General features: G+C 38.7%; 2 protein-coding genes across 2 annotated transcripts; one reads left to right on the forward strand and one right to left on the reverse strand.

Annotated features, from left to right (window-relative positions):
* The first annotated feature begins 906 nt into the window (after positions 1-906).
* LOC139714560 (ubiquitin-like domain-containing CTD phosphatase 1) lies at positions 907-10,007 on the forward strand. The gene is made up of 7 exons (XM_071626254.1): positions 907-1,066; positions 4,494-4,671; positions 5,601-5,716; positions 6,519-6,617; positions 7,569-7,705; positions 8,943-9,056; positions 9,673-10,007. The coding sequence occupies exons 1-7, from the start codon at positions 907-909 to the stop codon at positions 9,817-9,819; spliced, it is 951 nt and encodes a 316-aa protein (XP_071482355.1). The 3' UTR covers positions 9,820-10,007.
* Positions 10,008-19,536: 9,529 nt separating this feature from the next.
* LOC139714562 (sterile alpha motif domain-containing protein 9-like) lies at positions 19,537-25,106 on the reverse strand. The gene is made up of 2 exons (XM_071626256.1): positions 25,004-25,106; positions 19,537-23,030 (listed from the first exon to the last, which is right to left on the reverse strand). Exons 1-2 carry the CDS (start codon positions 25,104-25,106, stop codon positions 19,537-19,539), a joined length of 3,597 nt encoding a protein of 1,198 aa, XP_071482357.1.
* Between the last annotated feature and the right edge of the window lie 745 nt (positions 25,107-25,851).

The raw sequence follows: 25,851 nt of genomic DNA on the forward strand, positions 1-25,851 counted from the left end.
ATACTCCTAAATGTTCCATCTGGAACCAAACGAGGAGGAAATGAGAGTGTGCGATGTTGCTCTGTTTAAAATAGTCCTTGTAGCGTGAGTCTTGGTTTAATATTCAATGGTCATGCACGAAACATTTAAATGTAAATTTGTAACGTTGTATCTGACACCAACATAACATTATTAGATAGCTACAATCCATATATACTAATCAATCATGTGAGACATTTCTAAAAGCGGAATCCCACACTAATCTCCAATATCCTGCAAGCACTATAAATACATAGCATAGTCCCCTATAATAGTAGGCTGGGCCTTGTTGGAGAGGAAACGGCCTGAATTCGGGAAGTCGACCTAACTCAACGAAGCGACGAGCGCTCCGACTGCACACTGCACTCAGTCCCACTCGACTCCCAGCTCCGTTCATTTCAACTCTGAACCCACATATTTACAGTCAAAACCTTGTAATTTACATCATAACAACAAGAAAGCTTGAATCCTGTTGAACTCACGGAATCTTTTCGGCTTGTTTCCCCTTGTCCATGGCCCCTTCCGCTACCAGCCGGTTGCTGAGCTGCCATTTTCCGGTTGATAAGTTATTACAATCAGGCTCTTCCTACAATCTATCCGTCATGTTACTCAGCGATGATACACTCGCTTGTGAATTCCCTGCTTGGGTATGGTATGATACATTTTCTGTGCTGTTTCTGTCATAAGGTGGGAGGGGATGCCTGGGTATTTTATTATACAGAGTCCCAAATATTCACGCTTAAGATTTAAAAACTTATTTTTGAAATTTAAAAAACTAAAAAATATTCAAATGATTTTACTTGGATACTTTTATGACTTAATATTTTTGCAATATAAATGTACTTGCAGATTCAAGAGATTTTGCGGCTGAGGATGTAAATATCAAAGATGGAAGCCCCCATGCGGATTGTTGTCAAGTGGAGTGGACAAGAGTACGAATTTTCCGAAGTGTGTGGAAATGATACCGTGAAGGATTTGAAGGATGCTATTCATGAAAAGACAGGGGTATTGCCCCACCGACAGAAGCTACTTGGTCTGAAACTGAAAGGTAGGATTTTACGAATTAAGCTCATCATCATCCAGGTAACAATGCGATACAATGCCCATCATCAGTATCACGTCAACTCAGTGCTGTGCACTGCCACTGGCACTGTGCACTCTCGTGGCATGGCAGCAGCTAAGCTAGAACGGTAGCGCAGCGCGCAGCGCAGCTAGCAGCTGCAGCATGCAGCAGCTGCATGCTGCATTTACCCACCGGCAGCTCAGCTAGCTGCAGCAGCATGCAGCATGCGGGTTGCCGGCCGCGTAGCTAGCTGCATGCGGCGTATCATAAATCGGTAGATAGTTGGGTAGTTCTAGTAACTTGTTAGAGGTGTAAAATATCACCGCACCGATCTCAGACAACGGTACCAGAGATCTAATTTACAATAGTTGTCTGCATTTTTTTTTTGTATGTATAGTCTATAGAATTAAACATAATAAAAAGTGCAGAGTAAATTATACAACCACAAATATGGCACAATGCACCATTAAAGGAGAAGTCCGGACGATTTTGAAAAAAATTAACCAAAATCTACATAAATAAAGGACCATAATGACTAAGTTTCATTGAAAAAGACCCTCCCAACTCGCCACAATCGATTTTTTAGCATCACTAATTTTGAATCGTAACTGTTCGATTTCTGTACGCCGGCGAGAAAGATCACGTGACAGCGTGACGTTTCATCCTCACATTGCTTTTTGCTTGGAGCGTCAGCTGGCTCGGGGGAGCCCTGCTTGAGCAACGGTGATACGGGCCAAGCAAGCGGTAGTAGCGTACCGCTCAACAGTCTCTGACCACACAGCGGATGCACGCGGCATGATCTATTGCTTCATTAAAAAAATGCCGATGTGTCAAGTGTTCGGGTGTTGTCAATACTTCAACTTTACAGTAAGTCTTCAAATTGAAGGAATATTTCGATTTTAAATTGATATCTATCCACGATACTACCTTTACATGATCCTGAATGCTACAACACGCAGCCCGATTACGCTGTGTGTATTGGGCTGCTGGTCGTAGTTACCGGCGCGGCGCGGCGGCGGTACCAAGCTGGCACTGGCGTTTCTTCCTCGGTTCAAGTTACATGTATACTGTCGTATTTTATCACCGTCAGACACACTTTTCAACAGTCTCGGACAACAAAAGAGGCAATAATTCTGACATTGACAGACTGATTTCAGATTGTTCACACTCAGAAGTCGAAAAAACGATCGCGGATTGTGATATAGCACTTGGCAGCAGCAGACGTAAATGTATGCCTGCACAGCCCGACAACAGCTAATGCATTGTAAGTGATGGGGTGGACACTAATAAGTACGGCAGTATTATAATACATACATATTTCAATTTAAACGAAAATGCTATAGCATTGCAACTATTTTACATTAATCTTTGAAGATTTTATATAGATATATAACGAAGATTATTTGAATAAGGGAATACAGCGTTTGGCAACAGCACTCCTAAATCGGTGCACTGTCTCCTGCAGTATAGTAGCGCCGACAAGGCACACCTATGTAGGCATGCAGATACCGCCCGCATCGCAGTCAGCAGTGCAATGGGAGATCGATGCGTATATAGCTGGGCTTCGCTCGCGGTGCTCTCAGCTGAGGAAACTGCGCCCGATACGTCACGCGCAATGCATCCTGGGACAGATAGTACGAAGGGCAGCTCGCGACGGATTCGAACATGAAGAATTACCTTATTTTTAAAAAAAATCATAGTAAATGTATCTGATGGTCTTTTGTCGTCGGGAAAAGGGTGATAGGTTCATGAAATATTGTTCTTTACACACGAAACGGCTGATAATCGTCCGGACTTCCCCTTTAATCATATGACCATCGTCATCGATGACCACGCGTGTGTCTTTACCATTCAGCCACAAAACACACACATTGCACATGATTATATTGATATATGTGGTTGTGTAGGGTAAAACCCCCGGTATTAGATCACGTAATTAAGCTTTTTTGCTGCAGTTATATACTAAAATAATACATACATATATCTTTAGCAACATATGTTAAATATATCAAATTTCTTTAATCTCAATTTTTATTTTGTCGTAGACACATACACACACACACACATAATACACACAGCAGGTTTCGTACAAAACAATATGGTACATACATACAGCGATATCCAGCTTCTCCATGTCATGTGTAAGACACGTGTTAGTAACTGTTAGTGTTTTGCCGGAAATCAGTATTTTTTTATATTAAGATAATAAAAATAAAATTTACATAAATTTATATCTTTAGCGATGTATGTTAAATATATCAAATTTCTTTAATCTCAATTTTTATTTTGTCATCATAGAAACATACACACACACACACACACACACAAAATAGATACACACAGCAGGTTTCATACAATATGGTACATACATACAGTGATATGCAGCTTCTCCATGTATAAGACACGTGTTTGTTAGTGTTTTGCTGGAAATCGGGTTACTGCAATACAATGTATCAGATCCACAACTAGTCGGGAAACATCTGTTGCATAAGGCAACATAGGGATATATACAGAGTATGTTTATATTATGTTTGCCCGTACAGCGCAGTGTGCCTGGCTTAAGACCGGCAATTGTGCTGTGCGGGGCGATGATCGGGGCGCCGGTGCGCCGGTGCGTGGCACGCACGCCGCGCGCGCGCGCCCACACACACACCTGGGGCGTGCGGCGCGTGCCGGCCCCCGCACGGGCCCGGCGCGGGCGGCCTGTCCCCCGTTGAGGGCGGCTGTCTGCGCGGGCTACTTCAACCTGTGCCTCCCTATATAAAGGGAGACCAAGGTCTGAAGAAGAGAGAGACAAGGAACAAGAAAAGGAACCAGAAACAGCGAACCAAGGAACTAGCGACCTAGCGACACAGCGTATACCAGCGACACAGCGACCAGCGACACAGCGTATACCAGCCAGGGACTAGCACGACCTGGCATCCGCGGCATCCGGCCTACCTGTCTCTCCTTTGATCCTGCGCTATAACGCAGGATTATCAAGCAAGGTAAGTTACCTTACCTCACTTTATATAAGTGAGTTAAGCAGGGGTCGCACTTAACTTTTTTTTTAACTAGCCAGGCGGACTACTTAGAATCAATTTTGACACTGAAGCAATATTTTGGCTAGCCAGACGGACTAGTTACTTCAGAATTTTATGATTTGTAGCTAGTCCGACATGATTTTGGGTGGCCAATGGCCAGCGGACCATCGCCAATTTCGAACCCTGTTAAGTATATTTATTTAATTACCATGTTGTGCGAGGCGTCGCGACCGAGTAATTACGAACCATCACAGCAGCGTTTTGGTTGCAGCGCGCCGCACAACACATCTTTAGGCAGGTGGTAATGTGTCTTGTACTGTGCATACAGCAATCTACAATAATTGCTCTACTGTGTGTTATTGTGTATGTGTTTATTTTGTATCTTGTAGGGAAGCCCCCTGGAGATGATGTCCAGCTATGTGCTCTGAACATCAAACCCAACACCAAGATCATGATGATGGGCACAAGGGAAGAAACTATCCTGGCAGCCAATGAAAAGCCGGCTGACATTGGCGAGGTTGTTGACGACTTCGATATCGAAGATGAAGAAGTTGCCACAGAGAACAGGTTTGAATATGGTGTACTCAAAAGAATGTCAACCATTTCCTAACATTATAAAGATCGCAACATTTCTATCATATATCTAATTTTGATTAAGTTCTCTGTCTTTTACTATTGCTCCACTTGATGTAGTCAAAAATTTGTCTGTATATGTTGTATAATAACCCTACAAAATTGTGAATGGAAAGGACTTTTTAATAGAATATGTGATGCTTATTGAGAAAATCTGGCATATTTAAAAGAGTTCTTGGTCCATCCAAGTGGTATTGACGAATTGTAATTATCTTGAACTTTCCTATCTCTTTCCATGTATGTTCCATATTCCTGTTTCTGGCCCTGTTTCTGTCCCCTAATTTGTTTGTTTGTTTGTTTGGGGGTTTTTTTGTGTGTGTGTGTCCATTCTACCTTCATCTCAAAAATATACTTTGTAATACTGGTAGTTTTGATTATACAAATTGTACAACTTTGATCATCAGTAGTCTGTCACTTAACCATACAGCATATATCATGTTAGTAAGATGTTACATGTGACTTCATGGTAATCTTTAATTCATTTTGGGCTTATTCTATGACATTCTGAGCTTTGGGGGGGGGGGGGGGTTGTGGGGGAGTAGAAAAAAAAATCTGGCAAAAATCACAGTGCTCAAACAAGATACTTACTGAAGATTTTGTCCTTGGATTCTTCCCGTCTATTAAGCGAAAGGGCAATGGTAATCATTGACTTGCAGCCCACCTAAATCCCCTCCACCTTAAAAACATTCTGCGGCCCTAGCATGGAATATCCCCCTGATCATCATGGACATCAGTCTTGGTTGATGATGTGTAATTGTTTTAAATAAATTAAGAGCCAGAAGGGCACTAGCGCTGTAGAATGTAGACAGGCTGAATGCCCTTGTAGCACTCAACTGATTTGATATTCTTGTCTCTGTTAACAGAGAGGAGTACTTGCAGAAAGTGGAGCGACGTGTGCGAGAGTACGAGATCAAAGTCGTCAACGAATCCAGGCCCGGAAAGAAACTTCTTGTTCTTGATGTCGATTACACCTTCTTTGGTATGTGCAGCAACTGTAAATCACATTGAAAGCAACTTATCATAAGTTTTTGACACTTTTGTTGAACTCATTTGAAATGACCAACTGACCAAATTCTATGTGTATGGCGGTCTGGTGCTCACCTCTCACAGTCAATTTGTGAGATTGATGTCACAATTTGAGGGGAAAACTATGAAAATGAGCTCTTTATTGCGATATTGATTTGCTACTGTCACAGAGAATATTGTCAGATGTTAAACAGTTTCTTGTTTGTAAACTGGTTCAGGTTGTTATTCTAAAGAAGTGCAGTGAGTAAATCACCTGCGTTGGAGTCCAGCTTACCTGATGTGGCACCTCAGACTCTAGAGGACTATTCTAGAGGACTATATATATATTTTTTTTTTTTTTTTTTGGGGGGGGGGGGTTATAGACTCATCTGCCACAAGTTTTCCTACAATCCTCTGAATTGATTCTATTTCAAAATACTGGGTTAATGATATTCTTTTTTTTTTTTAAAGGTTACTCATATGCAATGTAGTCTGCACAAGCTTACCCTTTAAAGTGTTGAATGTAACATTCAAATGTAGCTCCCTAGCATGATTCCTTTGCTAACATTCCATTACAGTCTAAGAAATGCTATAAATTGGACAAACACCTTATCATATTACCCCTCTGCTATCTACACATATACAAGTATATACATTGTATACCACACACTTAAAAGCTATGCTAGTTTTTCCTCCATCCTCTCTGCAACCTTTACCTATAACCAGATGAGCTTGTAAAAATTTAATCTTCCATTTGCTCATCTCCTCTTTTGAAGATCATCGTTCTGTGGCAGAAAATGCTCGGGAGCTGATGCGGCCACACCTTCATGAATTCTTGACAGCAGCTTACGAAGACTACGACATTGCTATCTGGTGTGAGTCTGGTTGATACACTGGTTTCTTGCTCCCTCATTTCCTATAGAGTGCAAAGTAACCATTGTCAAATTGCTGGGTCTCTGTTTTTTCTGCAGTCTTCATCATCATTTTATGTTCAATTGGTATTTACTCTTAAGAAATCACGTGAATTGAAAGGAAATGTCATTTACATACACAATGCATGAGAATGATAAATTTTAACATTAAAAAATTCATGATATCTTCTGTTTGAATAAAATACCAATAAAACCATGTAACATGAAGTCTTGAAGACTCTGTAATATAACCATGTTTATCTTTGACTTCATGTCCTCTAAATCATGCTCAGATATTTTGCACATGAAGATTCTGCAAATATGACTTATTCTGTATGTGTGTAAATGAGTATACATCCTGCATCACAAAGGTACGTTGAGGCATGATGCCTACATATTGACAGATTTCAAGGAAATGTGAAATCAGCAGCATGCTCTCTAAAGTTTTCTCAACAAGGAACTACTGTACTACACAACAGTGATGGGAGCATGAAGGCTGTGCTACCCACAACTATCAGAAACCTACCGGTAATGGGCCAAATGCAAAGCCTTAATGGGAATTTTAGAATCTTGTATAGTGTAGGTATTAAAAGAAGCCAGCAAGATATAGACTCTTAAACATCGAACCAGTTGTTAATTATCCTAGTATCATTTGCTGGCAAAAGTTGTAAGCATGTCCAGAAAAAGAACAGGGTTTTCATATTTCTCCCATTGATGTCCAAAATGACTGTAATTGCATCAATTTTTCTCTTGTGAAAATTCTTGTTTTGAAGCATTTTCCATTGGCTGACTCTAATTTTTACAGATGTTGCACAATGCTAGCATTATTTACAAATGTTGCCAGGCCTCTAATAGAACTGAGATGATGCTCTGATATTAACTAGATGACAAATAGATTTCTCTTTGTGCTTGCAGCTGCTACCAACATGAAGTGGATTGAGGTGAAGATGAGGGAGTTGGGTGTCAGCAGTAATCCAAACTACAAGATTGCCTTCATGGTGGACAGCCGAGCCTGCATCACTGTGCACACACAAAAGTACGGTGTGATTGAGGTATGCAGAGCTGATTATCATAGAGTCATCCTGATTCTGAATGAGGCTCCCTGAAAATTATAGATTTCTCTTCAGGTCCTGGCAGGAGAATATGAAACCCTCCGTGATTAGGAATGATACTAGCCTATTGAAATGCATGCACATGTAACATACAAGAATTTTCATCATTGCTATTTGGAACCTCCCTGATTTTGAAGTGTAAATGTGTGGCATTCCTGAGTATACGGTGGACTCCCATTATAACAGAAGTCCTTGTGACCAGCAGTTTTCTTTTGTTATATTGAAATTTTGTTATAACCAAACAAATGAACAAAAGAAAACTAAGAGAAGATAATGTTGCAGCCTAAATTCTTATTTCGTTGTAAACGGAATTTCGTTATAACCGTTTTCGATATAATGGGAGTGCTCTGTAGTGGCAGCTGGATGTAACCAATTACAAATAAGTTCAGGGCCCTATTTTATAAAGAGTTATTATTGATTATATAGTTGATTTCTATCATAAATCTGTGGCAGCCTGTGTGTTGAGGAAATTTATAATTGATTATATCTTTTGACAAAACGGGGCCTACATATATGATTTTTGCCGTATTTACTACATAATGCTAGATATACTGTATATATGTGGAACTTTTCATGCATTTCCAGTGCCATGAAACTAGTGCAAAAATAAAAGCATGTAAATATTTTTGCTTGCAATATGTAGTAATATTTTATCTCTGTGATTTCACAGAATTAAAAAAAAATACAAGTTGGTTGCAGCAAACTTTAGGCACTTGTTAAATCAGAAATATGTATTGCCTTTATTCCAAGCTATGTGTGTAAACTCTGCAAGCCATAGTATGCTGGAATTTTGCCAAGTTTGGCCCGTGCTGTTGTGTGACATATCTAGTTACAACTTTGGCTTTGTCAAGTTACAATAATCTTTTATCTTGTACTGTAGTTCAAGGTGTGTAGAACCTATTCATTTTAAAGAGTATAGAGAGTGAACAATGAATACAGTCAACCTTGCTTAGGTTGGCCTCGCATAAATCTAATAATTGCCTAAGTCAAAGGTCTTTTTCTCAGAATTTTCTCAAAGGCGAAGCTATTTCTTCAGTCCAAATAGATTTGACTCAGGCAAGGTTGACTGTACATGGTGAGGTTTCTTCCGGCAACATAGAAAATGTGGAGATTTCTGGTGCATTTTGGTTTGGTTCTTGTTACCCAGAATTTTATCCCCGTTTATTTTTTCCGATAGACCAAGCCTCTGGGGGTGATTTGGGGCAAGTACGAACAGTACACTCCAAAGAACACCATCATGTTTGATGACCTTCGAAGGAATTTCCTGATGAATCCTCAGAACGGCCTGAAGGTAAATGACAAAAGGACTCATCTGTACGTGTGTTTAGAAACACATATGATGCAAATTATGGTATTTGTGTAGTTCTAAAAGTAACATAAATCATGTTTCTTGAATACAATCTCCTCACAATTGTGTGTTCCATAAGTTATTGAGAGTGAAAAGTGGTAGAGTTTTGCTTCATTCTGAGCATTTGTCTTCTCTATAGTTTGACCCGTAGAAACACTTGTGAGGGTGTGGAGCTGCACCCGACTGTTGTACTGACCATCAAATTTTGAAAATCAGAACATTCTGTCTTTCACATCTACCTATTGAATTCAAATGTACAGTATCTGATGGCAGCAAAAATAACCAGACCTCATATTAACTGGGAATTGGGCATATGTTTGATCTTTGACCCAAGTTAGATGCCTCTGATTTTGTGTGATAATAAACCGAAATGTCCCTTGCAAGTTTTAGGATGTTTTGTAATGTTTTCATGATTTGATGCTGTGCAGCTCTTGAGTGAGTAATTTTTCCACACAGCACAGTTGCATGACATTGTGTATTTATGTGACATGCCGAGTGGGTAGTCTTGTGGTAGTCTTTTGGTAATGGACTCTAAAGCCTTTCTGCCTCTCTCCACAAGATACGACCTTTCCGGGAAGCACATAAGAATCGGGAGCATGACCGTGAGCTCCTGAAGCTGTCTCGCTACCTGAAGGACATCGCGACCCTGGATGACCTCAGCCACTTGAACCACAGACACTGGGAGCGCTACAAGCCACCAAGGTGAACTGGGCAAGCTGGGATGGGCGTGGACGAGTCTGGGTGGGCGTGGACAAGTCTTGGTGGGCGTCGACAGTGGTCTGGATGGGTGCTGTCACCAACTTCAAGTGGGCGTGACTACCAATGGAAAAGACCTGGAGTGCCTGTCAGACTTGTTACTGCATACATTGTCCTTTCTTGGAGGGGAAAAGGAGCCCAAAAACTCTGTAACCAAGGGGCCCATTTCATTAAAGATGTTTGCAATCATTATATGTTACAATAATTGCAACAACTTCACATTCGCTGCTGATCAGTTGTGCTATGGTGACTGCAATTGTTGTGATTTATAATTACAGCAAACATCTTTAGCAAATGGGTCCGGAAGTGTGTTTTCATACTTTTTGCTGTAAATAGTTTGCTGACAGTATGAAAAAATTATGCCAAGGAGAGCAAGTCTCATAAATCTCTATAATTTTGTAGAATTCCTTTTTTTTTTTAGTGTCATGTCATTTGACCAGTACAGTGCACTCCCATTTTAACGAACACGGTCATCTATCGAAATTCCGGTTACGACAAAGTAAAATTTAGGGCTGCAACATTATCACCTCTATATATTTTTATTGTTTATTCATTCGGTTATAACGAAATTTCGATATAACAAAAGAAAATTGCCAGTCCCGAGGACTTCGTTATAATGGGAGTCCACTGTATTAGCAGGTAGACAGCTCTATCACAACAAAATTCACTTTCACATCAATTTTGACTCCTCAATACCCCCAGGTGTTGGGAAGGAGAAATTAAGCAGATAAAAAAAATATGTGTAGCAAAGAGAAGAGAAATCATTTCTGCACAGCAAGGTAACATTGTATTCAGTTCCTGAGGTTGTCTCCACAAAATATTAGACATCCTTCCAATTCAACTACATGTAGTATGGTTTATTTTTTGTTGTTACTATTGGCATTCATGTTTGTCAAGGCTAGCAACAGTTTTTGCATCAACTTTAACATTGAAGAACACCTACAGCTGTATTTGGTTCTTTACATCTTGTGAAACCAGGTTATGACAACTATTGTGCCATGGGGTATTGTATGAATATTTCAGAGCAAGCAAAAGGAATAAAGCTGAAAACTCAAAAAGTCAATTGGTTTGCCACTTGTGTTTCTGTCCAAACATGTCCGATGTTTCATGCGTCAAGTGTGATTTGATGTTAACTGCTCCAAGAAGGGAAAGGAAATAATGGCTGCATCAGCAAGGTCTCTTTCATAAAGGGCACACATGACTGATGCTATTAGACTTACCCTCTACTTACATCTGATTTTAGATTGAAGGTCTTTTTGTGGGTTCCTTTAAAGGGGCATTCTGTACTAGTCAAGTTAGTCTGAAAAGAAAGGACAACATTTGAATAATTGTAATAATTGATGGTGCCCATATATCATGTCCCTATGCACTCAAAAAATGGAAAGATTATACAAAAACATACAATTCCAATTGCCAGTATAACAGTAAAAATGCGATTGTATGATCAAAATTGGGTAAAAATTAGGGGTTATGAAATTGTGAAATTTCACTAATTTTTACAAACGTACCTTGAATAGTCAATATGAATATGCAAATAGTAAGTTGATGAGTCATGGCCGTAAAACTTGCATATATACAGTATTTTGTACATATAGTCTTGAGATATCCAGTTTTTGTTTTGTTTTGTTTTGTTTTTGCTCAAATTATACCCAAGGCTCAAATTCTTATGTAGCCTGTAAAACCGATCATTATTTTGAAATTATTCAGCCAAGAATTATATAAGGTTTACTATTTCATAGCAGAAGAATTGAATTTTTGTTAATTTTCTGGTACATAAAGGAAAATTATGAAGTGATGACATCATCAGCTCACTTGCATATTCATATCAACTGTACAAGAACTGTTTTGCAAAAATTGATGAATCTTTTAAATTTCATTACTTCCTTTGAATGCTTTATATCAAATTTTGATCAAATTGTAAGTAGTGCTTCTAAAATTTTACTATTTCTTTTCAGACAAATTTTTACTGATTTAGAATTCCCATGTTGGAGTCTTGGCCATCATGTTTACTGTAAAACATGATATATTCGCGGCATGAATTTTTCGCGAATTGGAGCTGACGGCCTTTTTTGCGGCATGAAATTTTCGCGAACTGCCACTGGCATTCAATGCATATAGTGTAAAAAAGAACTTTCGCGTGCATTTTAATTTCGCGAATCTTGGCGCTCGCGAAATTCGCGAAATTAAAATGCACGCGAAAATTCCTCGCTTTACAGTAATTTGATTTTAATCCCCAAATAGGCATGGGGATTTCTTCAACACTTTTCCAAATGGATTCAAGTGTAATCCTTAGTTGAGGGCTGGGTTGTGTTTTTTTATCCTTGTCTAACCAACTGTGTAATCTACTGTGTAATCAACATCTTGGTATCCAGTTGCTAGTACACTGCAGACTCCCTTTGATTTCACAGGCATTACCTCACTGAGATTTGTTTCTACAAGATTGGTGCCGGTATGTTTTTATATTGACTCCATTATGTGAATGCATCAACACACACCCACAAACAGACACAAGCAAACACACATACACACACAGATGTGTGTGTGTGTGTATAAATATATATATATATATATATATATATATATATATATATATATATATATGTTGATAAGGTAGTCCACGTGTTGGCAAGATAAAAAGATAAGTAACAAAGCTGCAACAAAGTTCATGCTGTATTCACCAACGGTTTATTTCTTCACACAAATTTTCGAGCGTCTCGCCACCCTTTCTCAAGTGTTGATACTGAGAGAACAATAACAAAATTAAGCCATAACAATATATTGCAACCGTGTTACCAAGGATGCGCGCTTTAACGCATCAATGCTAGGCATCCTAACACCCAGCGCGCATCCTGGCAACAGTGCAATGTTACGTCATAATGAAATTACAATGAGTATAAAGCATACATGAAAAAACCGTTGGTGAATACAGCATGAACTTTGTTGCAGCTTTGTTACTTATATATATATATATATATATATATATATATATATATATATGTGTGTGTGTGTGTGTGTGTGTGTGTGTGTATATATATATATATATATATATATATATATACACACACACACACATGTATGTATATATATATATATATATGTATGTATAAACAATGTACATGTACATGAACACAGTGGAAAATAGATATACCTGCAAAGAAAGCTGTTATGTGTTTAATGATTAGGTAGAAGTTGGATGTCGGGTGAAAAAGTGGAATTAACATTGACTGAATCATTCCCTGTGACACAAATATAATTCACTTTAGATCAAATCAAATCCATCCCTAGCAGTGGCTGTAAAGATAAGTGATCAAATTGAACTGTTTGCCATTTTTTGAAATAATATGCTGGACATGATATACAATGCAAAGCTACATTTTGGGGAAAAAATACACTATATTACTATACACTCTGTATATCATACAGTTAAAAGACCAATTATGCATACATGCTCAATATGCATGATTGCCTGAATTACGTAAATTACCTCTGATGACACCCGGTAAGTTGAAGACTTGTAGATATTTTAGCAATAAAAATACTCTACACACCATGCCTCATGCAAACTTTTGAAATATCCAATATAATAATGACATGATAATGAAATATCCAATATGAATGTGAACATGAGAATGGTGAATTGTTATAGGAACTTGCAACTAAATTGTTGACAAGTTTCACATGCAAGAATGCATGGAATACTCAAATTGGTAAATGGACAACCATTTGATTTTGCGATTCTGTGAAAAACTCTGTGTTTTTGTTTCATTTATTTCACACTCGGAAGAAAGAGAGTAAGATATTACTGTATCATGGCAACAAAAATATGTTACAACTGTACGGCAATTGCCCTTCACCGACGTAATAAACACCAATCACTCACTGTTTGAGTAGTAGCCATGATAAACCAATCCTGGATCATACACGCTGTGGTGGAAATTGAACTCACGATTTCCTGACTGCTATATCCACTAGACTACCGAGCTCTTGCCCTATCGGCAGAGATGGTTTCATTAATTTGAATAAATGATATGTTTTCTATATATCCAAAAATTCCACTCTTTTTCATTTCACATGTTGGGTGGAAACACAATCCTTCCATTAAATATTATTGTCATGGGTGAACAAGTCCCGATGATATGAATCGTCTTCCAATACTTGTACAGCTGTACTATGACTAGCACGTGCCAGTGCATGCAACTGTATAAAGATTGATCTTCATGTTAACAACGTGCAAATAATGTAAAGAATGTAAATACGCCTTTCTAAGATTTCCACCTACAATTGATAAGTACAATGTAATAAAACAACGCCACATTCTATGCCAATTCCAGTTGCAATAGATATATACACATTGTTATTGTCGAGTATGTACTGTCCGCACGAAGATCGCACGATGCGTCAGTTAAATAGGGTGACGAACTTGTGAACTAATTATCGATCTCAAAATTCTCTTATATTTCGTCCGTAACCTTTATTGGCATACATGAAAGAAAACCTCCTTCGTCAACAAAGTAGTACGTGTTGTTGAGTTAAAATACGAACACATGCAGCATGAAAAATATGAATGCTTTGTACACAAATATAAGTAGACACATTCTGGGTAAAATCTTAATTGAAAGCAGGTCCTGCACATTGCTTGTGACAGGTACACTTGAAGAAGAAAATTAAGTTCAGAGATATATAGGCATAGCAAATGAACACAAATAAAGAAACTTTAAAGCAACTATAAAAGTGAGATGCAATAAGTGGGAAAAGTGCATCAAACCAGATTTGTGGAAAAGGTGAGAACGAACATTGTGTTCAGTATTTAAACAGAGTAACGCTGAATCATTACCACAATTGATGAAGCACCTTGCTCCAACCAGAATGCTTGAAGGGACCCAGTGCTGGTCTCTTATTACGTCACACATCTGTGAAGGAGTTTACTGTCCTTATAACAATTAGATACAGTGCACTCCCGTTATAACGAACACGGATATAAAAAATTCCGGTTACTACGAAGTAAGAATTCAGGCCTCAGCATTATGCACTCTTATGTATTTTTATTGTTTATTTGTTCGGTTATAACGAAATTTTGAACCAAAGTGTACAACAAAAGAAAACTGTCAGTCCCAAGGAATTTGTTATAACGGGAATTTACTGTATATAGTTTCGGCCTGTTATACTAAACACACATAAAACATACGGGTATACATTTATGGGTAAAGCAATCTTAAGAAAAAAATCTGCGATGATACGATGAGGAAATAACGCTGTCACGCTTCCTGAAAATTATTGTTCAGTAAATGCAACATTTGATCTGAACCAGAATCTTTTAGCCATCTGCGTGAAATGTGCCACAAGGATCCATACAAATCGGTTCGCTTCGTAGTATTATGGATAAAGTTGCTTTTACGTGTACATTAACGATTATAATGTATGATATTAGGGTATACATTCCTGAATATTATCTCATGTATCTCATTATAAAATGTTACATAATAAAGTCAGTTGTTGCTGTCATTGGTGAGATATTCACACAGATTCTAAAACCTGATAACTTTTTTGACGATTTGAAGCACAACAGATAAGGTATTTAACGTGAATTGTCTTACATACAGCACTATGACCAACGTTTGTCTGTGTAGCGGTATGTAGATTATAATCTTATGGTATATATTATGTTCATATATATATATATATATATATATATATATATATATATATATATTTACAACAATATATCAAAGGTACAACATAATTCTGCAAAATAGACACATACAAGCGAATCCCCATCTTGTCAGGTGAATGATAAGAACGAATATTGAAATTGAAATTGAAATCGATAATGGAAATATATAATAACATATATCGCACATTATGTGAAAAGATGAATCTGTTTGTTTACACATTTGTATTACACAGGCGTGTATCTTATACAGATTAAACACACGTCATATTCAACACACACACAATAGCTTGAAATTAGTTGTTACAAGGTCAGAAAATAAACTTAGGTACAGAAGCCAAACCCCAAATGATATGAAACGTGATATTGTCACGATTAAAATATAATTCGGTAATTCCCACTCGGCGTGCTCAGTGCATGGAATAATATCATATTCACTGTTTAGCACTGGCTTACACTTGCATGTTTAAAATACGTGAATGATTAGAATGACGATTAAAGGGCCCCTGAAATCCAAATGAATGTTGATTTGTGTTGATTTATGATACCCTGCTCAACATCACTTTTGCGGTGAAACGAACATCTAGAAACATTCCTTATATTTTTAACGATTTTTTCTTCTACTTTTCTTCAGATTATTTGGGAACTTCGAAGTTCCCAAATAATCTGAAGAAAAGTAGAAGAAAAAATCGTTAAAAATATAAGGAATGTTTCTAGATCCTCAGCATAACTTGCATGTTTCTGTGATATTAATGTGACTAACAAAAGACATGACGAGGGAATATGCAAGTTATACTGAGTCGAGGGGAAGGTGCATTCCAATGTCTTTTGTTAAACATTTCAGTACCTTAGCAATGATTGACAGATGAGGTCATCTGAGGAATATTGGTTTGGAAAGATTTTTTTATGGGCGTTCCCGAGTAATCTAAAGAAAAAATCGTTAAAAATACATGGAATGTTTCTAGATATTCGTTTCACCGCAAAAGTGATGTTGAGGGTATCATAAATCAACACAAATCAACATGCATTTGGATTTAAGGGGCCCTTTAGATTGAATTATTTACATGAACGATTTTCTGCAAAATTACAAATGTAGCGACTCTTATTTAAATATGAGACTACGTCAGAGACGTGCGGTTGATACAGTGAGTAAATTTGTGCTGTTATCTTCACCTCTACAGTTCATAATGCGATATACACATCATGACTTTTATCTAAAGCTCTTAGCCAACCAGTATGGTGTTCAAACGTACTACGTCAGTGGGCTTGTTTTTCATGTAAACATATAGTTATGGTAGACAAAGTTGCGTTCACATTATCATAATGACAATTTAACGTATGATATTAAGGGCCCGTAACCAGTAGGCCTATTTTAGTTGTATGGGGGTTCAAAACTGGAAATAGTGAAATTTATTTCAGGGGTATGGGCAGGAATATGTTCAATCTCGGGGAAAGCACTGAAACGAGAGAGCGTGGCGACCGAGAGGGGGATGGTGTGGGAGGGCCGGGCATTGCCATCCTCCCACAGTGTTAGGGAGCTTTTGAGTTTTCAGAATTGAAATCTTACGATCTGGTGCACACTTTGGGTGGAATATTTTGTGAAGTTTAGATAAAAAAGAAGATATGAAGACGCCACTTTGGTAATTTATCTAAATTGACCCCGAACCTTCTAGTTGGAGGCCAATTCTCTTTCATGTGACTCATAATAACATTTCAATTTCAATCTATTTTCATATTTCTTACAAATAGCACGGAGAATAATGAAATATAACTATACCATACAAAGATTTTACAAGACATAAATTAAATGAAACTTCACCGGAATGTACAATAATTTGTCTCGTTATAAACACAAAGTTCGGTATATAGAGTTGATCAGCTATGGTCATAATGCAAGAAATATGATGGGGCGTGCGAAAAAGTAAGCTTGTACAGCCGCAGGTCCCGTGATAAATAATAAAATCAGATTAGGGGAATTATGAAATACAGATATATTTAGACCATACTATGACAGGGGAAACCAATTAAAACAAAGAAAAAAATGATCAAATAAATGTCACTAAATAAGACACAGAAAGGCCACATGATGCAGCGATATCAATAACATTTATTATTACCTACTACAAGTAGGGACATCGGGAAAACAACGACTGAGATTGTAATGATCAAGTGAGTGTGAAGGTATAGATAAACAGTAAGTCACCTGTTGTGTGCATTATGAGGTATCCACACACAGATTTTGCACGCCTACAAAATTTTTGACAATATGAAACACAACTGTGAATACTAGGTCTGGTAAATGTAAATCGTCTCTCTTAGCACTACCAGATCAGTGCATGTCAACATTGCAACAGTAAATTCATCTTCCAAGTGCACGACGCAGAAGTGTTTTGAAACAAAGCCCATACAATGCAGGGTTCTGTTGCCTAAAAAGATGTTATCGTCAGAAAACCAAACTTGAGTCCCGTATCAGCCAATCAAAATTGAGTATGCAGAGACTTATGTTTGCTCTCAACTTTTACGCAAAGAGGCCATGGAAACGTGGATGAACTATAGTAATGAATATAGCAATGACCTCACATCATTGATATATTATGCCACACAATAAATCAATATCAATTGTTGCCTGTATTTGGGAGGCATTCCGATACAGAAATTATTCATGATTATAACAAGTTTGGCAGGGGCACAACCAGTGCATGCTGGTGCAACAATAGAGTGATCCTGATATATTTTCTAACATGTTAAATAATCTTTGCAGGAATTCCAATTGCGATACAGTCATACAGAATCTGATGTATAATCAACAGAGCCGCGTAAGCAAATCTTGATGGTAACTTTGCATTGTCTATATTAAATTTCAGAAAAAGGACAATGAAATTTTCAGTAGGTATTTAATTATCAATTTCTAATCCTTTGTTTTAATAAGTATAGGCATAAAGTAACCTTCTATAATCTAGCCAACGAATCTTGTGGGGCTGATTCTGATGAGTGTACATTAGTTATCTATACGATATACAGCATAATACATTCAGAAATACAAAATCATTTTGTCGTAATACAAGGTGATAGAATTTTGACCTACAATAACTCTGCATAAGATATAAAACATTTAAGTTGGGCAAGCACTTCTACATGGACACACAAAAACAATTTTGCTTTTACGGTAGCAAACTGAGGTCATGTCATATTTACACAATGACAATCATAAAAGTTGTATGTCATTCTCAAAGCAGGTGAGGCTATACTAAAAGGGGAAAAGGTAACATTTAAAGTTGAATAGTACAAAATATCTACTCTCACGTATTGCAAACACTGCGGGGCAAATGAAGGGCACTTGATATAAATCGATAATCATACTATACCGGCAGTTGGTGCTCGTATTTTACACTTCCCCATCCATCTAATATATGCCATCATGCACGCTGCATAAATGAAATTCTTCAAAGATAAGCTGAATAAAATACTTAAGTACGATTTTTTTTTTCAGATTACTTATGAAACACAAAGATGACACATCATGCTTAACAAACATGTGTTTCTCATGCATCAGTGAATTAAGTTCCATGAGTTTAACAATTTAGGGATGGGGCATACTGATCGAGGGTGTTCTGACTTCTGAGTCACCCGTAACCGAAAAAAAAAAATCCACAGTCGACTGGTGCCCACAGCCTCAGAGTCCATATTCCTTCAGTAGTGAAGTTACAAAGATGTAATCTTCTCAATGACATTCCTGTTCAAGTATACTACACTCTTAACAGCGTTACCCAGTGATTAACTGCTATTATAGTTGCACACAATATCATAAATTTGATAATCAATAAACATACCCTTGGTCAAAAACATAATACACTTAAACATAGTAGACAGGGTTTATATACCAGTATCTATTCTTCTTGTAGGCCTAAGTAGAAATCCATAGCAATTAGCCTGTGTTATGTCTTCATCAGTTCATGGATCAGATTCATTAATATCTTAATGAACTTCAGATCTTGGAATCTAAACTTTCTCTTGAACATCATAGGCGATTGGTCCGGCATAGCTAAACCCAAGAATGAAAGTGACCTTAGCGCGTCTTGTAGCCACATGGTAAGGACTTGACAGCTTGATGGTGATTTCCTCCCCTGTTGGTATGGAATACTTGAGACTGTTGCCTTCAAGAGTACCCTCCTGTCTAGCCAGCACACCACGATGCTGCTCACGTTGCAAACACGCAGTTATCAATGCAACATCCAATGAGTTGCCACTGTCTACCAGGCCAAGTGCTGACCGGTGAATGAATGCGCGCAGACCCCATCTTCTAGCCAAGAAGAAACGTGGTTTCAAGGCAACGTGACTATCTTTTCGATAAGTGAGATCCTTGGCATTTTCAAGTGCTTTAATAGCTTGCACCAGAGACTGGTTCATCGTTGTTTGGTTGGCCCGAGGCCAAAGTAGCATCAAGTGAAAGAATGCACCATACAGACTTTCGGGACGAAGTCTTCGTAGCCTCTGTACATAATGCTCAACTTTTCCGTAGTCAACATCTTCATCGGAAAACGCTGCCAGAGCAAAGTGTGCACAGATAAGCCCTTTGAGATCAAATATGTCTTTGGGCTGGTTTTCAGTCAGGAGATTAATGATTATTTTCAAACTCTCCCTGTCATTCTCTTTGAAGAAGTTAAAGATGTCATGAAGTGTGGGCTTGGTCATGGATTCCACCTTTTCACGTCTCTTTTGATTTGCCAATAGGTCGCTTCCTGGAAGAGTGAAGTAGCATTCGAGTTTTGAGTAGTCGATATCTTGAAAACCCAAAATCCTGGCAATGCCCTGATGGGTGTCAATTGAAGGTGACAAGTTTTCTGAGATCAAGCTTATGATTGCTGGAACTCGATCCTGTAGTTCATGCAGTTGCCCTCGGTGGCGTCTCATTACATCTCTGAGTCCCTCTACGTCATCATCTGTTGTCAGATATGTCTGCAACAAGTCGTGTGATGCACGTGAACAAAATGGCGCAACTCGAACCTTCAGAGTGTTCAAAAAGGAGTGGATCAACTCAAGCTCTCCGTAGTATGGTGTTAGAGTACCATCATGCACGTTCTCAATATTCACATTGCCGTCCTTTTGCTTTTTTCCTTTCTCAAAAACTTCCAGACCTTCCAAAAACGATCTAAGCAAACGCTCTTCATCAGCAGAATTCATTGGAGTTTCGCATTCGTAGAGAAAGTACGTCTTTAGTTGGTCAATCATTATTCTTCCAACAGTATCATAATCATTCTTTTCCTCCTTCCGGTGGGCATAAAACAATGCCTCGTGATACAACCCATCGCTGTGGTACATCCGAGCAAGAATCAGACGTGTAGCGAAACCTCCACGATATCTGTGAAGATCGTGAACAATCTCAGAGGCTTGCATTTTCTCATTCTCAAGAAGGTGCTCCAAAAGTACAGAAAATTTGTATTTTCTGATGAGTTGAGGGCGTTGTACGTATTTTTGTTCTCTCAGTAACCTCACTACCTCATTGACTAAGTGCATGTGACTCACATTACTGGCGCACTGTCGTGGTAATGGCTGAATCACAAGTCTCGAGGTAAACTCCCCGACAGCAGTGCCGATGCTCTCTTTTCTCTCATTGACAAGCTGCTTGACAAGTTCCGGTGCCAAGATGGTGTGGACAAGTTCCAGTGCCTTCGTTCGTCCCTTTTTCGTGTGTATGGTAGTACTGATGAGAAACAGTCGTGCCGCCTTAGTCAGGTGATATTCCCATTGATGAAAACCAGTATGTTTGGATTGGCTTTCTGAGACTTTCACATCAGTATGCTCATCCATTAGATCGTCACAAGACGACACAGGCATGCTGAAATTATGAACGAATTTCTCCATGATAGCTATATACTTCAGCAGCGTTTGCTCACGAAAACTTGCATCTCGGAGGACGTTGCGCACAATTTTCTCTACCCATTGAGGATGACCTTCTTCCTTCATGACAACAAAACCTATCAACTGTTCCGGTGTTTGGTGATATTTTGTCTCGAACTGCTCAGACTTGCTAACAAACCACATTCGTTCTTCTTCAGTCAATTTGTGCTCAACGCAAATTGATAGATTCTCGTCCCCATCCTTGCCACACTGCATGCTTGCATCGGTTCTCCTGCAGCAAAGAAATATGCACACCAACTGGTGAAGTCCCTTCGTCTTCATTTTCGCTTGTGACATCAGGTATTTGATGGTTTCGCTACTTGATTTGTCGATGAGAACGAGAATTGGCGGTATGTTTGCTTCTTTTTCGTCGTCGGAGTAGCCGTAACGCCTGACTGCAAGAATTGCTGCCATTGTGTCAGGAACGACTCTTCGAACACTGACACATCGCAACTTTTGATGGAAGTCCCAGAGCACTTGTCTTGCACATGTACTTCCACCTGACCCGGGGTCATGGAAGATGTCGATGGTGACAACTGTATCAACGCCACCACCAGTATAGCCACCATCAGGCGAGGCAGTCAGAATGCCAGTAACCTTTTTCTTCAATTCCTCAGCGCACTTTCGACGAAGGACTAGGTCTTTCTTGTGGTATTCTGTCAGATAAAACGGCCACCAATCACTTGAGCACCCTTGGTAGAATTCGAGTTTCTTCTTTTCTACAAATTCCTTGAATTCCTTGCTGTCAGACTTTATTGAATCGCACCTACATTCATCCCAAGATATGATGTCCAAATCCTGCCAACTCATCCTGACTTTGCCTGGCACATGACATGGTTGCCCTTTCGATGGGAGCCTAATGGCGTTGTCTGCCTTATCTGTTGCGTTCATCATTTGCTGCATTAAGCAGTCAATATCGGCCAGAGCTATTCCTACAATCGCTCGCTGGCCCAGTTCCCCTATTGCTTCTGATTTTATTCTCCCTACCTCAGTTGCAAATGCCTCATACAGTTCCCTATTTTTAACAATGACTGCAAACTGGCCTTGCCTGGCGATTGAGAACAATTTCCCGAACAGTTGAGCCATGGTGGGCAGATGATAAGCTGAGAGAAGCAGAAACAGAATCACTACTCTCCTCTTGGGCATGTTGTTCGGTATGAGGTGGGTAATTGCCTTGTCTACATTCCGATCGTGCAGTTTAGTCCATTCAGCACTGGTATCTTGAGGATTAAATGCCTTCAAGTCCTCCTGCCCGTTGACAAATATCCAAGACGGGATGAGGCCGATATCATCAGGAGCGGATAATACTTTCCCTTTGATTGTTTTGGGGAAGGTGTGAAGTTGCTCTGTGTTTATTGGCCTGTGTTCCTGAACATATGAGCAGACGCCATTCTGTTGAGAGTTAGGATCGCAATCAAAAACGGCGATCCAATTCGCCATTGAAACAAACTGTAGCGGTTGGCTGGATTCCGTACCTTCTTCCTCACTACTCTCTTGCTTGTTCACAACCAGAATAGGGTGAAATGAAAGATCAAGGATACCAGTGTCACTTCCTGTAAGGAGATACCTTAGTTTCTTTGCTGGTGCGATCGAGTCTGAGCTCAAAGAAGGAAAATTGCATTGTTTATTTCCGAATGCCATATGATTTTTTTTGATTCCGTCACCATGCCCATCTTCACCATCCAAGGGGCAAGAAAGTTTCGTGGTGTCGTCTCCTTCTGTAACGAATGGGAATTAATAAAACTCAATGCACAATTTGTAGAAACACCTTACCAAAGATAGTATTTGTCGCGCTTTAAAATCATATCATCAATCTTGACTGCTACTGAGCACTAAAAAAATACTGCATAATGCATTTCTTTGCTGATGCCACTTGCAAAAGAAAGTTGATCTGATGATGCATCAAGATGTCGTTAAAGGGGCCCTGAAATCCAAATGCATGTTGATTTGTGTTGATTTATTACACCCTCGACATCACTTTTGCGGTGAAACGAATATCTAGAAACATTCCATATATTTTTAACGATTTTTTTCTTCCATTTTTCTTCAGATTACTTGGGAACGCCCACAAAAATCCTTCCAATCCAATATTCTTGAGATGATCTCATCTGTCAATCATTGCTAAGGTACTGAAATGTTTAACAAAAGACATTGGAATGCACCTTCCCCTCGACTCAGCATAACTTGCATGCTCCCTCGCCATGTCTTTTGTTACTCACATTGATATCACAGAAACATGTAAATTATGCTGAGTCGAGAGGGTATCATAAATCAACACAAATCAACATGCATTTGGATTTCAGGGCCCCTTTAACCTGTCCTATACTCCTACTACAATATTATATAAAGTGGAAGTGCTGTGGTATAGCATGTGATACTCTATGCGGTATTTCTGTCGTAACTCTGTGGTATTCCTGCTGGTACTGCTGTGGTAATCCTGTGCCACAAATTTTTATATAGCTCATGACTATTCATAAAAAGCAATCAGCATTTTAGAAAATACATAAAACACTTCTTAATTTAGAGTATTTATGATAGGACTTACTTGGAACTTTATCTAAGATTTTTTTAATGTTATGGTATTCCCAATGTCATAAATTGTGTTATGAAAGTGTAATTTAATACCTTGATAATACATTATTGTCTAGTTAGTAACCATGCCTTAATGCATTATTATAGATATACTTAGGACTAGAATGGTAATAGGCCGTATGAGTTGTTTGAGGTTATAATTATATCAGGAGAAGGACAGGTTATGTAAGTAGGGACATGTTTGTCCTGAAATTCATAACTCGCCTATCAGGTAAATTCTGGGATATACGGCTATTGATCGTCCCAGATTTTTTTTCCGACTGTGGTTGATATCACAGAGTGTAAGACTGTGATAGATAACATATAGTGTGAGACTGTGCGAGGCTGTGGTAGATAACTGTGGTAGGTAAACACAGTATAGGATGACCCAGTTTGACATTGACTGTGTTACCTATATCACAGTATCCACCCTGTGATTTTCCACAATGTGGTACAATAATAACACACTATTATGACATGTCCAAATTTCACAGGTAACCATAATGTGACATAACACACTGTGTTTCACACTGTGAATCACAGTGTGTTTAGATGTGGCAACACTACATGTTGTTCCATAAGGGTCAGGACATACAAAACACCAAAATGAAGGAATCTTTCCAAATCTTTTCTCAAATTGTAAACGACAAACTACATGTATACTGCTATGTGCAATTTAGATTAATGACTGCGTGGAAGGTGAACTTGTGATACTCAGGTAAGCGCGAGACCCCCCGGGTTTCTTGTTTGTTCACCCTGAACGTCTGCGTGGCGAAAATCTAAAGCTCCCTATTTGCGCAGGAGCTGAAAATAAACGTCAAATCATCACTTTTCTATATTTGCCATGATAAGAATTCAAAAGTCATTGCTCTTTTGAAGAAAATTATGAGGTCTGTATCGTATTTTCTTATTAAAGTATTGATTAGACACATCGCTGGGGACACATGAGAACGGAGTAAGGGACAGAGATGTTCAAGGCCGGAGCCTAATTGCTAACCTTTCGTCTCTTGTTTAGGTGTGGCAAGTGGCGCCATCTCCCTCGGCGCCTCAGATCCACTGGCGCCGGCATCGGCAGAATTTGAGTGATTGTCTGATTCCATGTTCCTCTTCGTCTTCTCCTTTTGCTTCTAGTTCTACCACTTCATCACTGCTTTCTTCTGCATATAATTGGGAATAATCGATTAGAAATTGTAGTTCTTTCAAGTCAAGATAACATCACCGAAAGAATAAACAACGTATTTTCCGCCGTATTCATTTCATTATCATATTTTTTTCTCGGTGATGGTAGATATCATTATTTGGCAAAAGAATTTGGCCACTGTCAACCACAGATTCCAGGCTATGCTTATACAAGCCCCGTCCCCATCGTTGCCATTACGCAGAGACCAGAGACCCCGTATGGGTTATATCCACCAGAATGTTTGCCCGTTACAACTGGTCCGCCAGGAAACCCGACATATAGGATGTTGAGAGTTCGGTGAACCAAATCAACATGAAAAACGTCGGGTGAGAATGATGTAAGGGTGTTATGTTGCCACTAAACCCATTGTGTTCAAACGCCCTTCTTATTTTCAACCGATGAAAACTAATCTGCCATCGAAAACCGCATCAAAGTTCACTCGACTAATATTAAGTACACAAAAAAAAATTATTTCGTTGAATAATGAAAAAAATATATTTATATAATATTGACTGAAAATATTGCCCAAACTGAAAGAATATTGCCCTCGTCTTCGACTCGGGCAATATTCTTTCAGTGCGGGCAATATTTATCTGGTATCTCCCTCAAGGCCAGTCAATATCATAATTATTACCTATCCCCTAGGTAAATGAAGAAAATATGTG

The sequence above is a fragment of the Diadema antillarum genome, unplaced genomic scaffold, assembly GCF_040938485.1.
Source record: "Diadema antillarum isolate AM-2024a unplaced genomic scaffold, OU_Dant_1.0 seq00002316_RagTag, whole genome shotgun sequence".
Classification (NCBI taxonomy): domain Eukaryota; kingdom Metazoa; phylum Echinodermata; class Echinoidea; order Diadematoida; family Diadematidae; genus Diadema; species Diadema antillarum.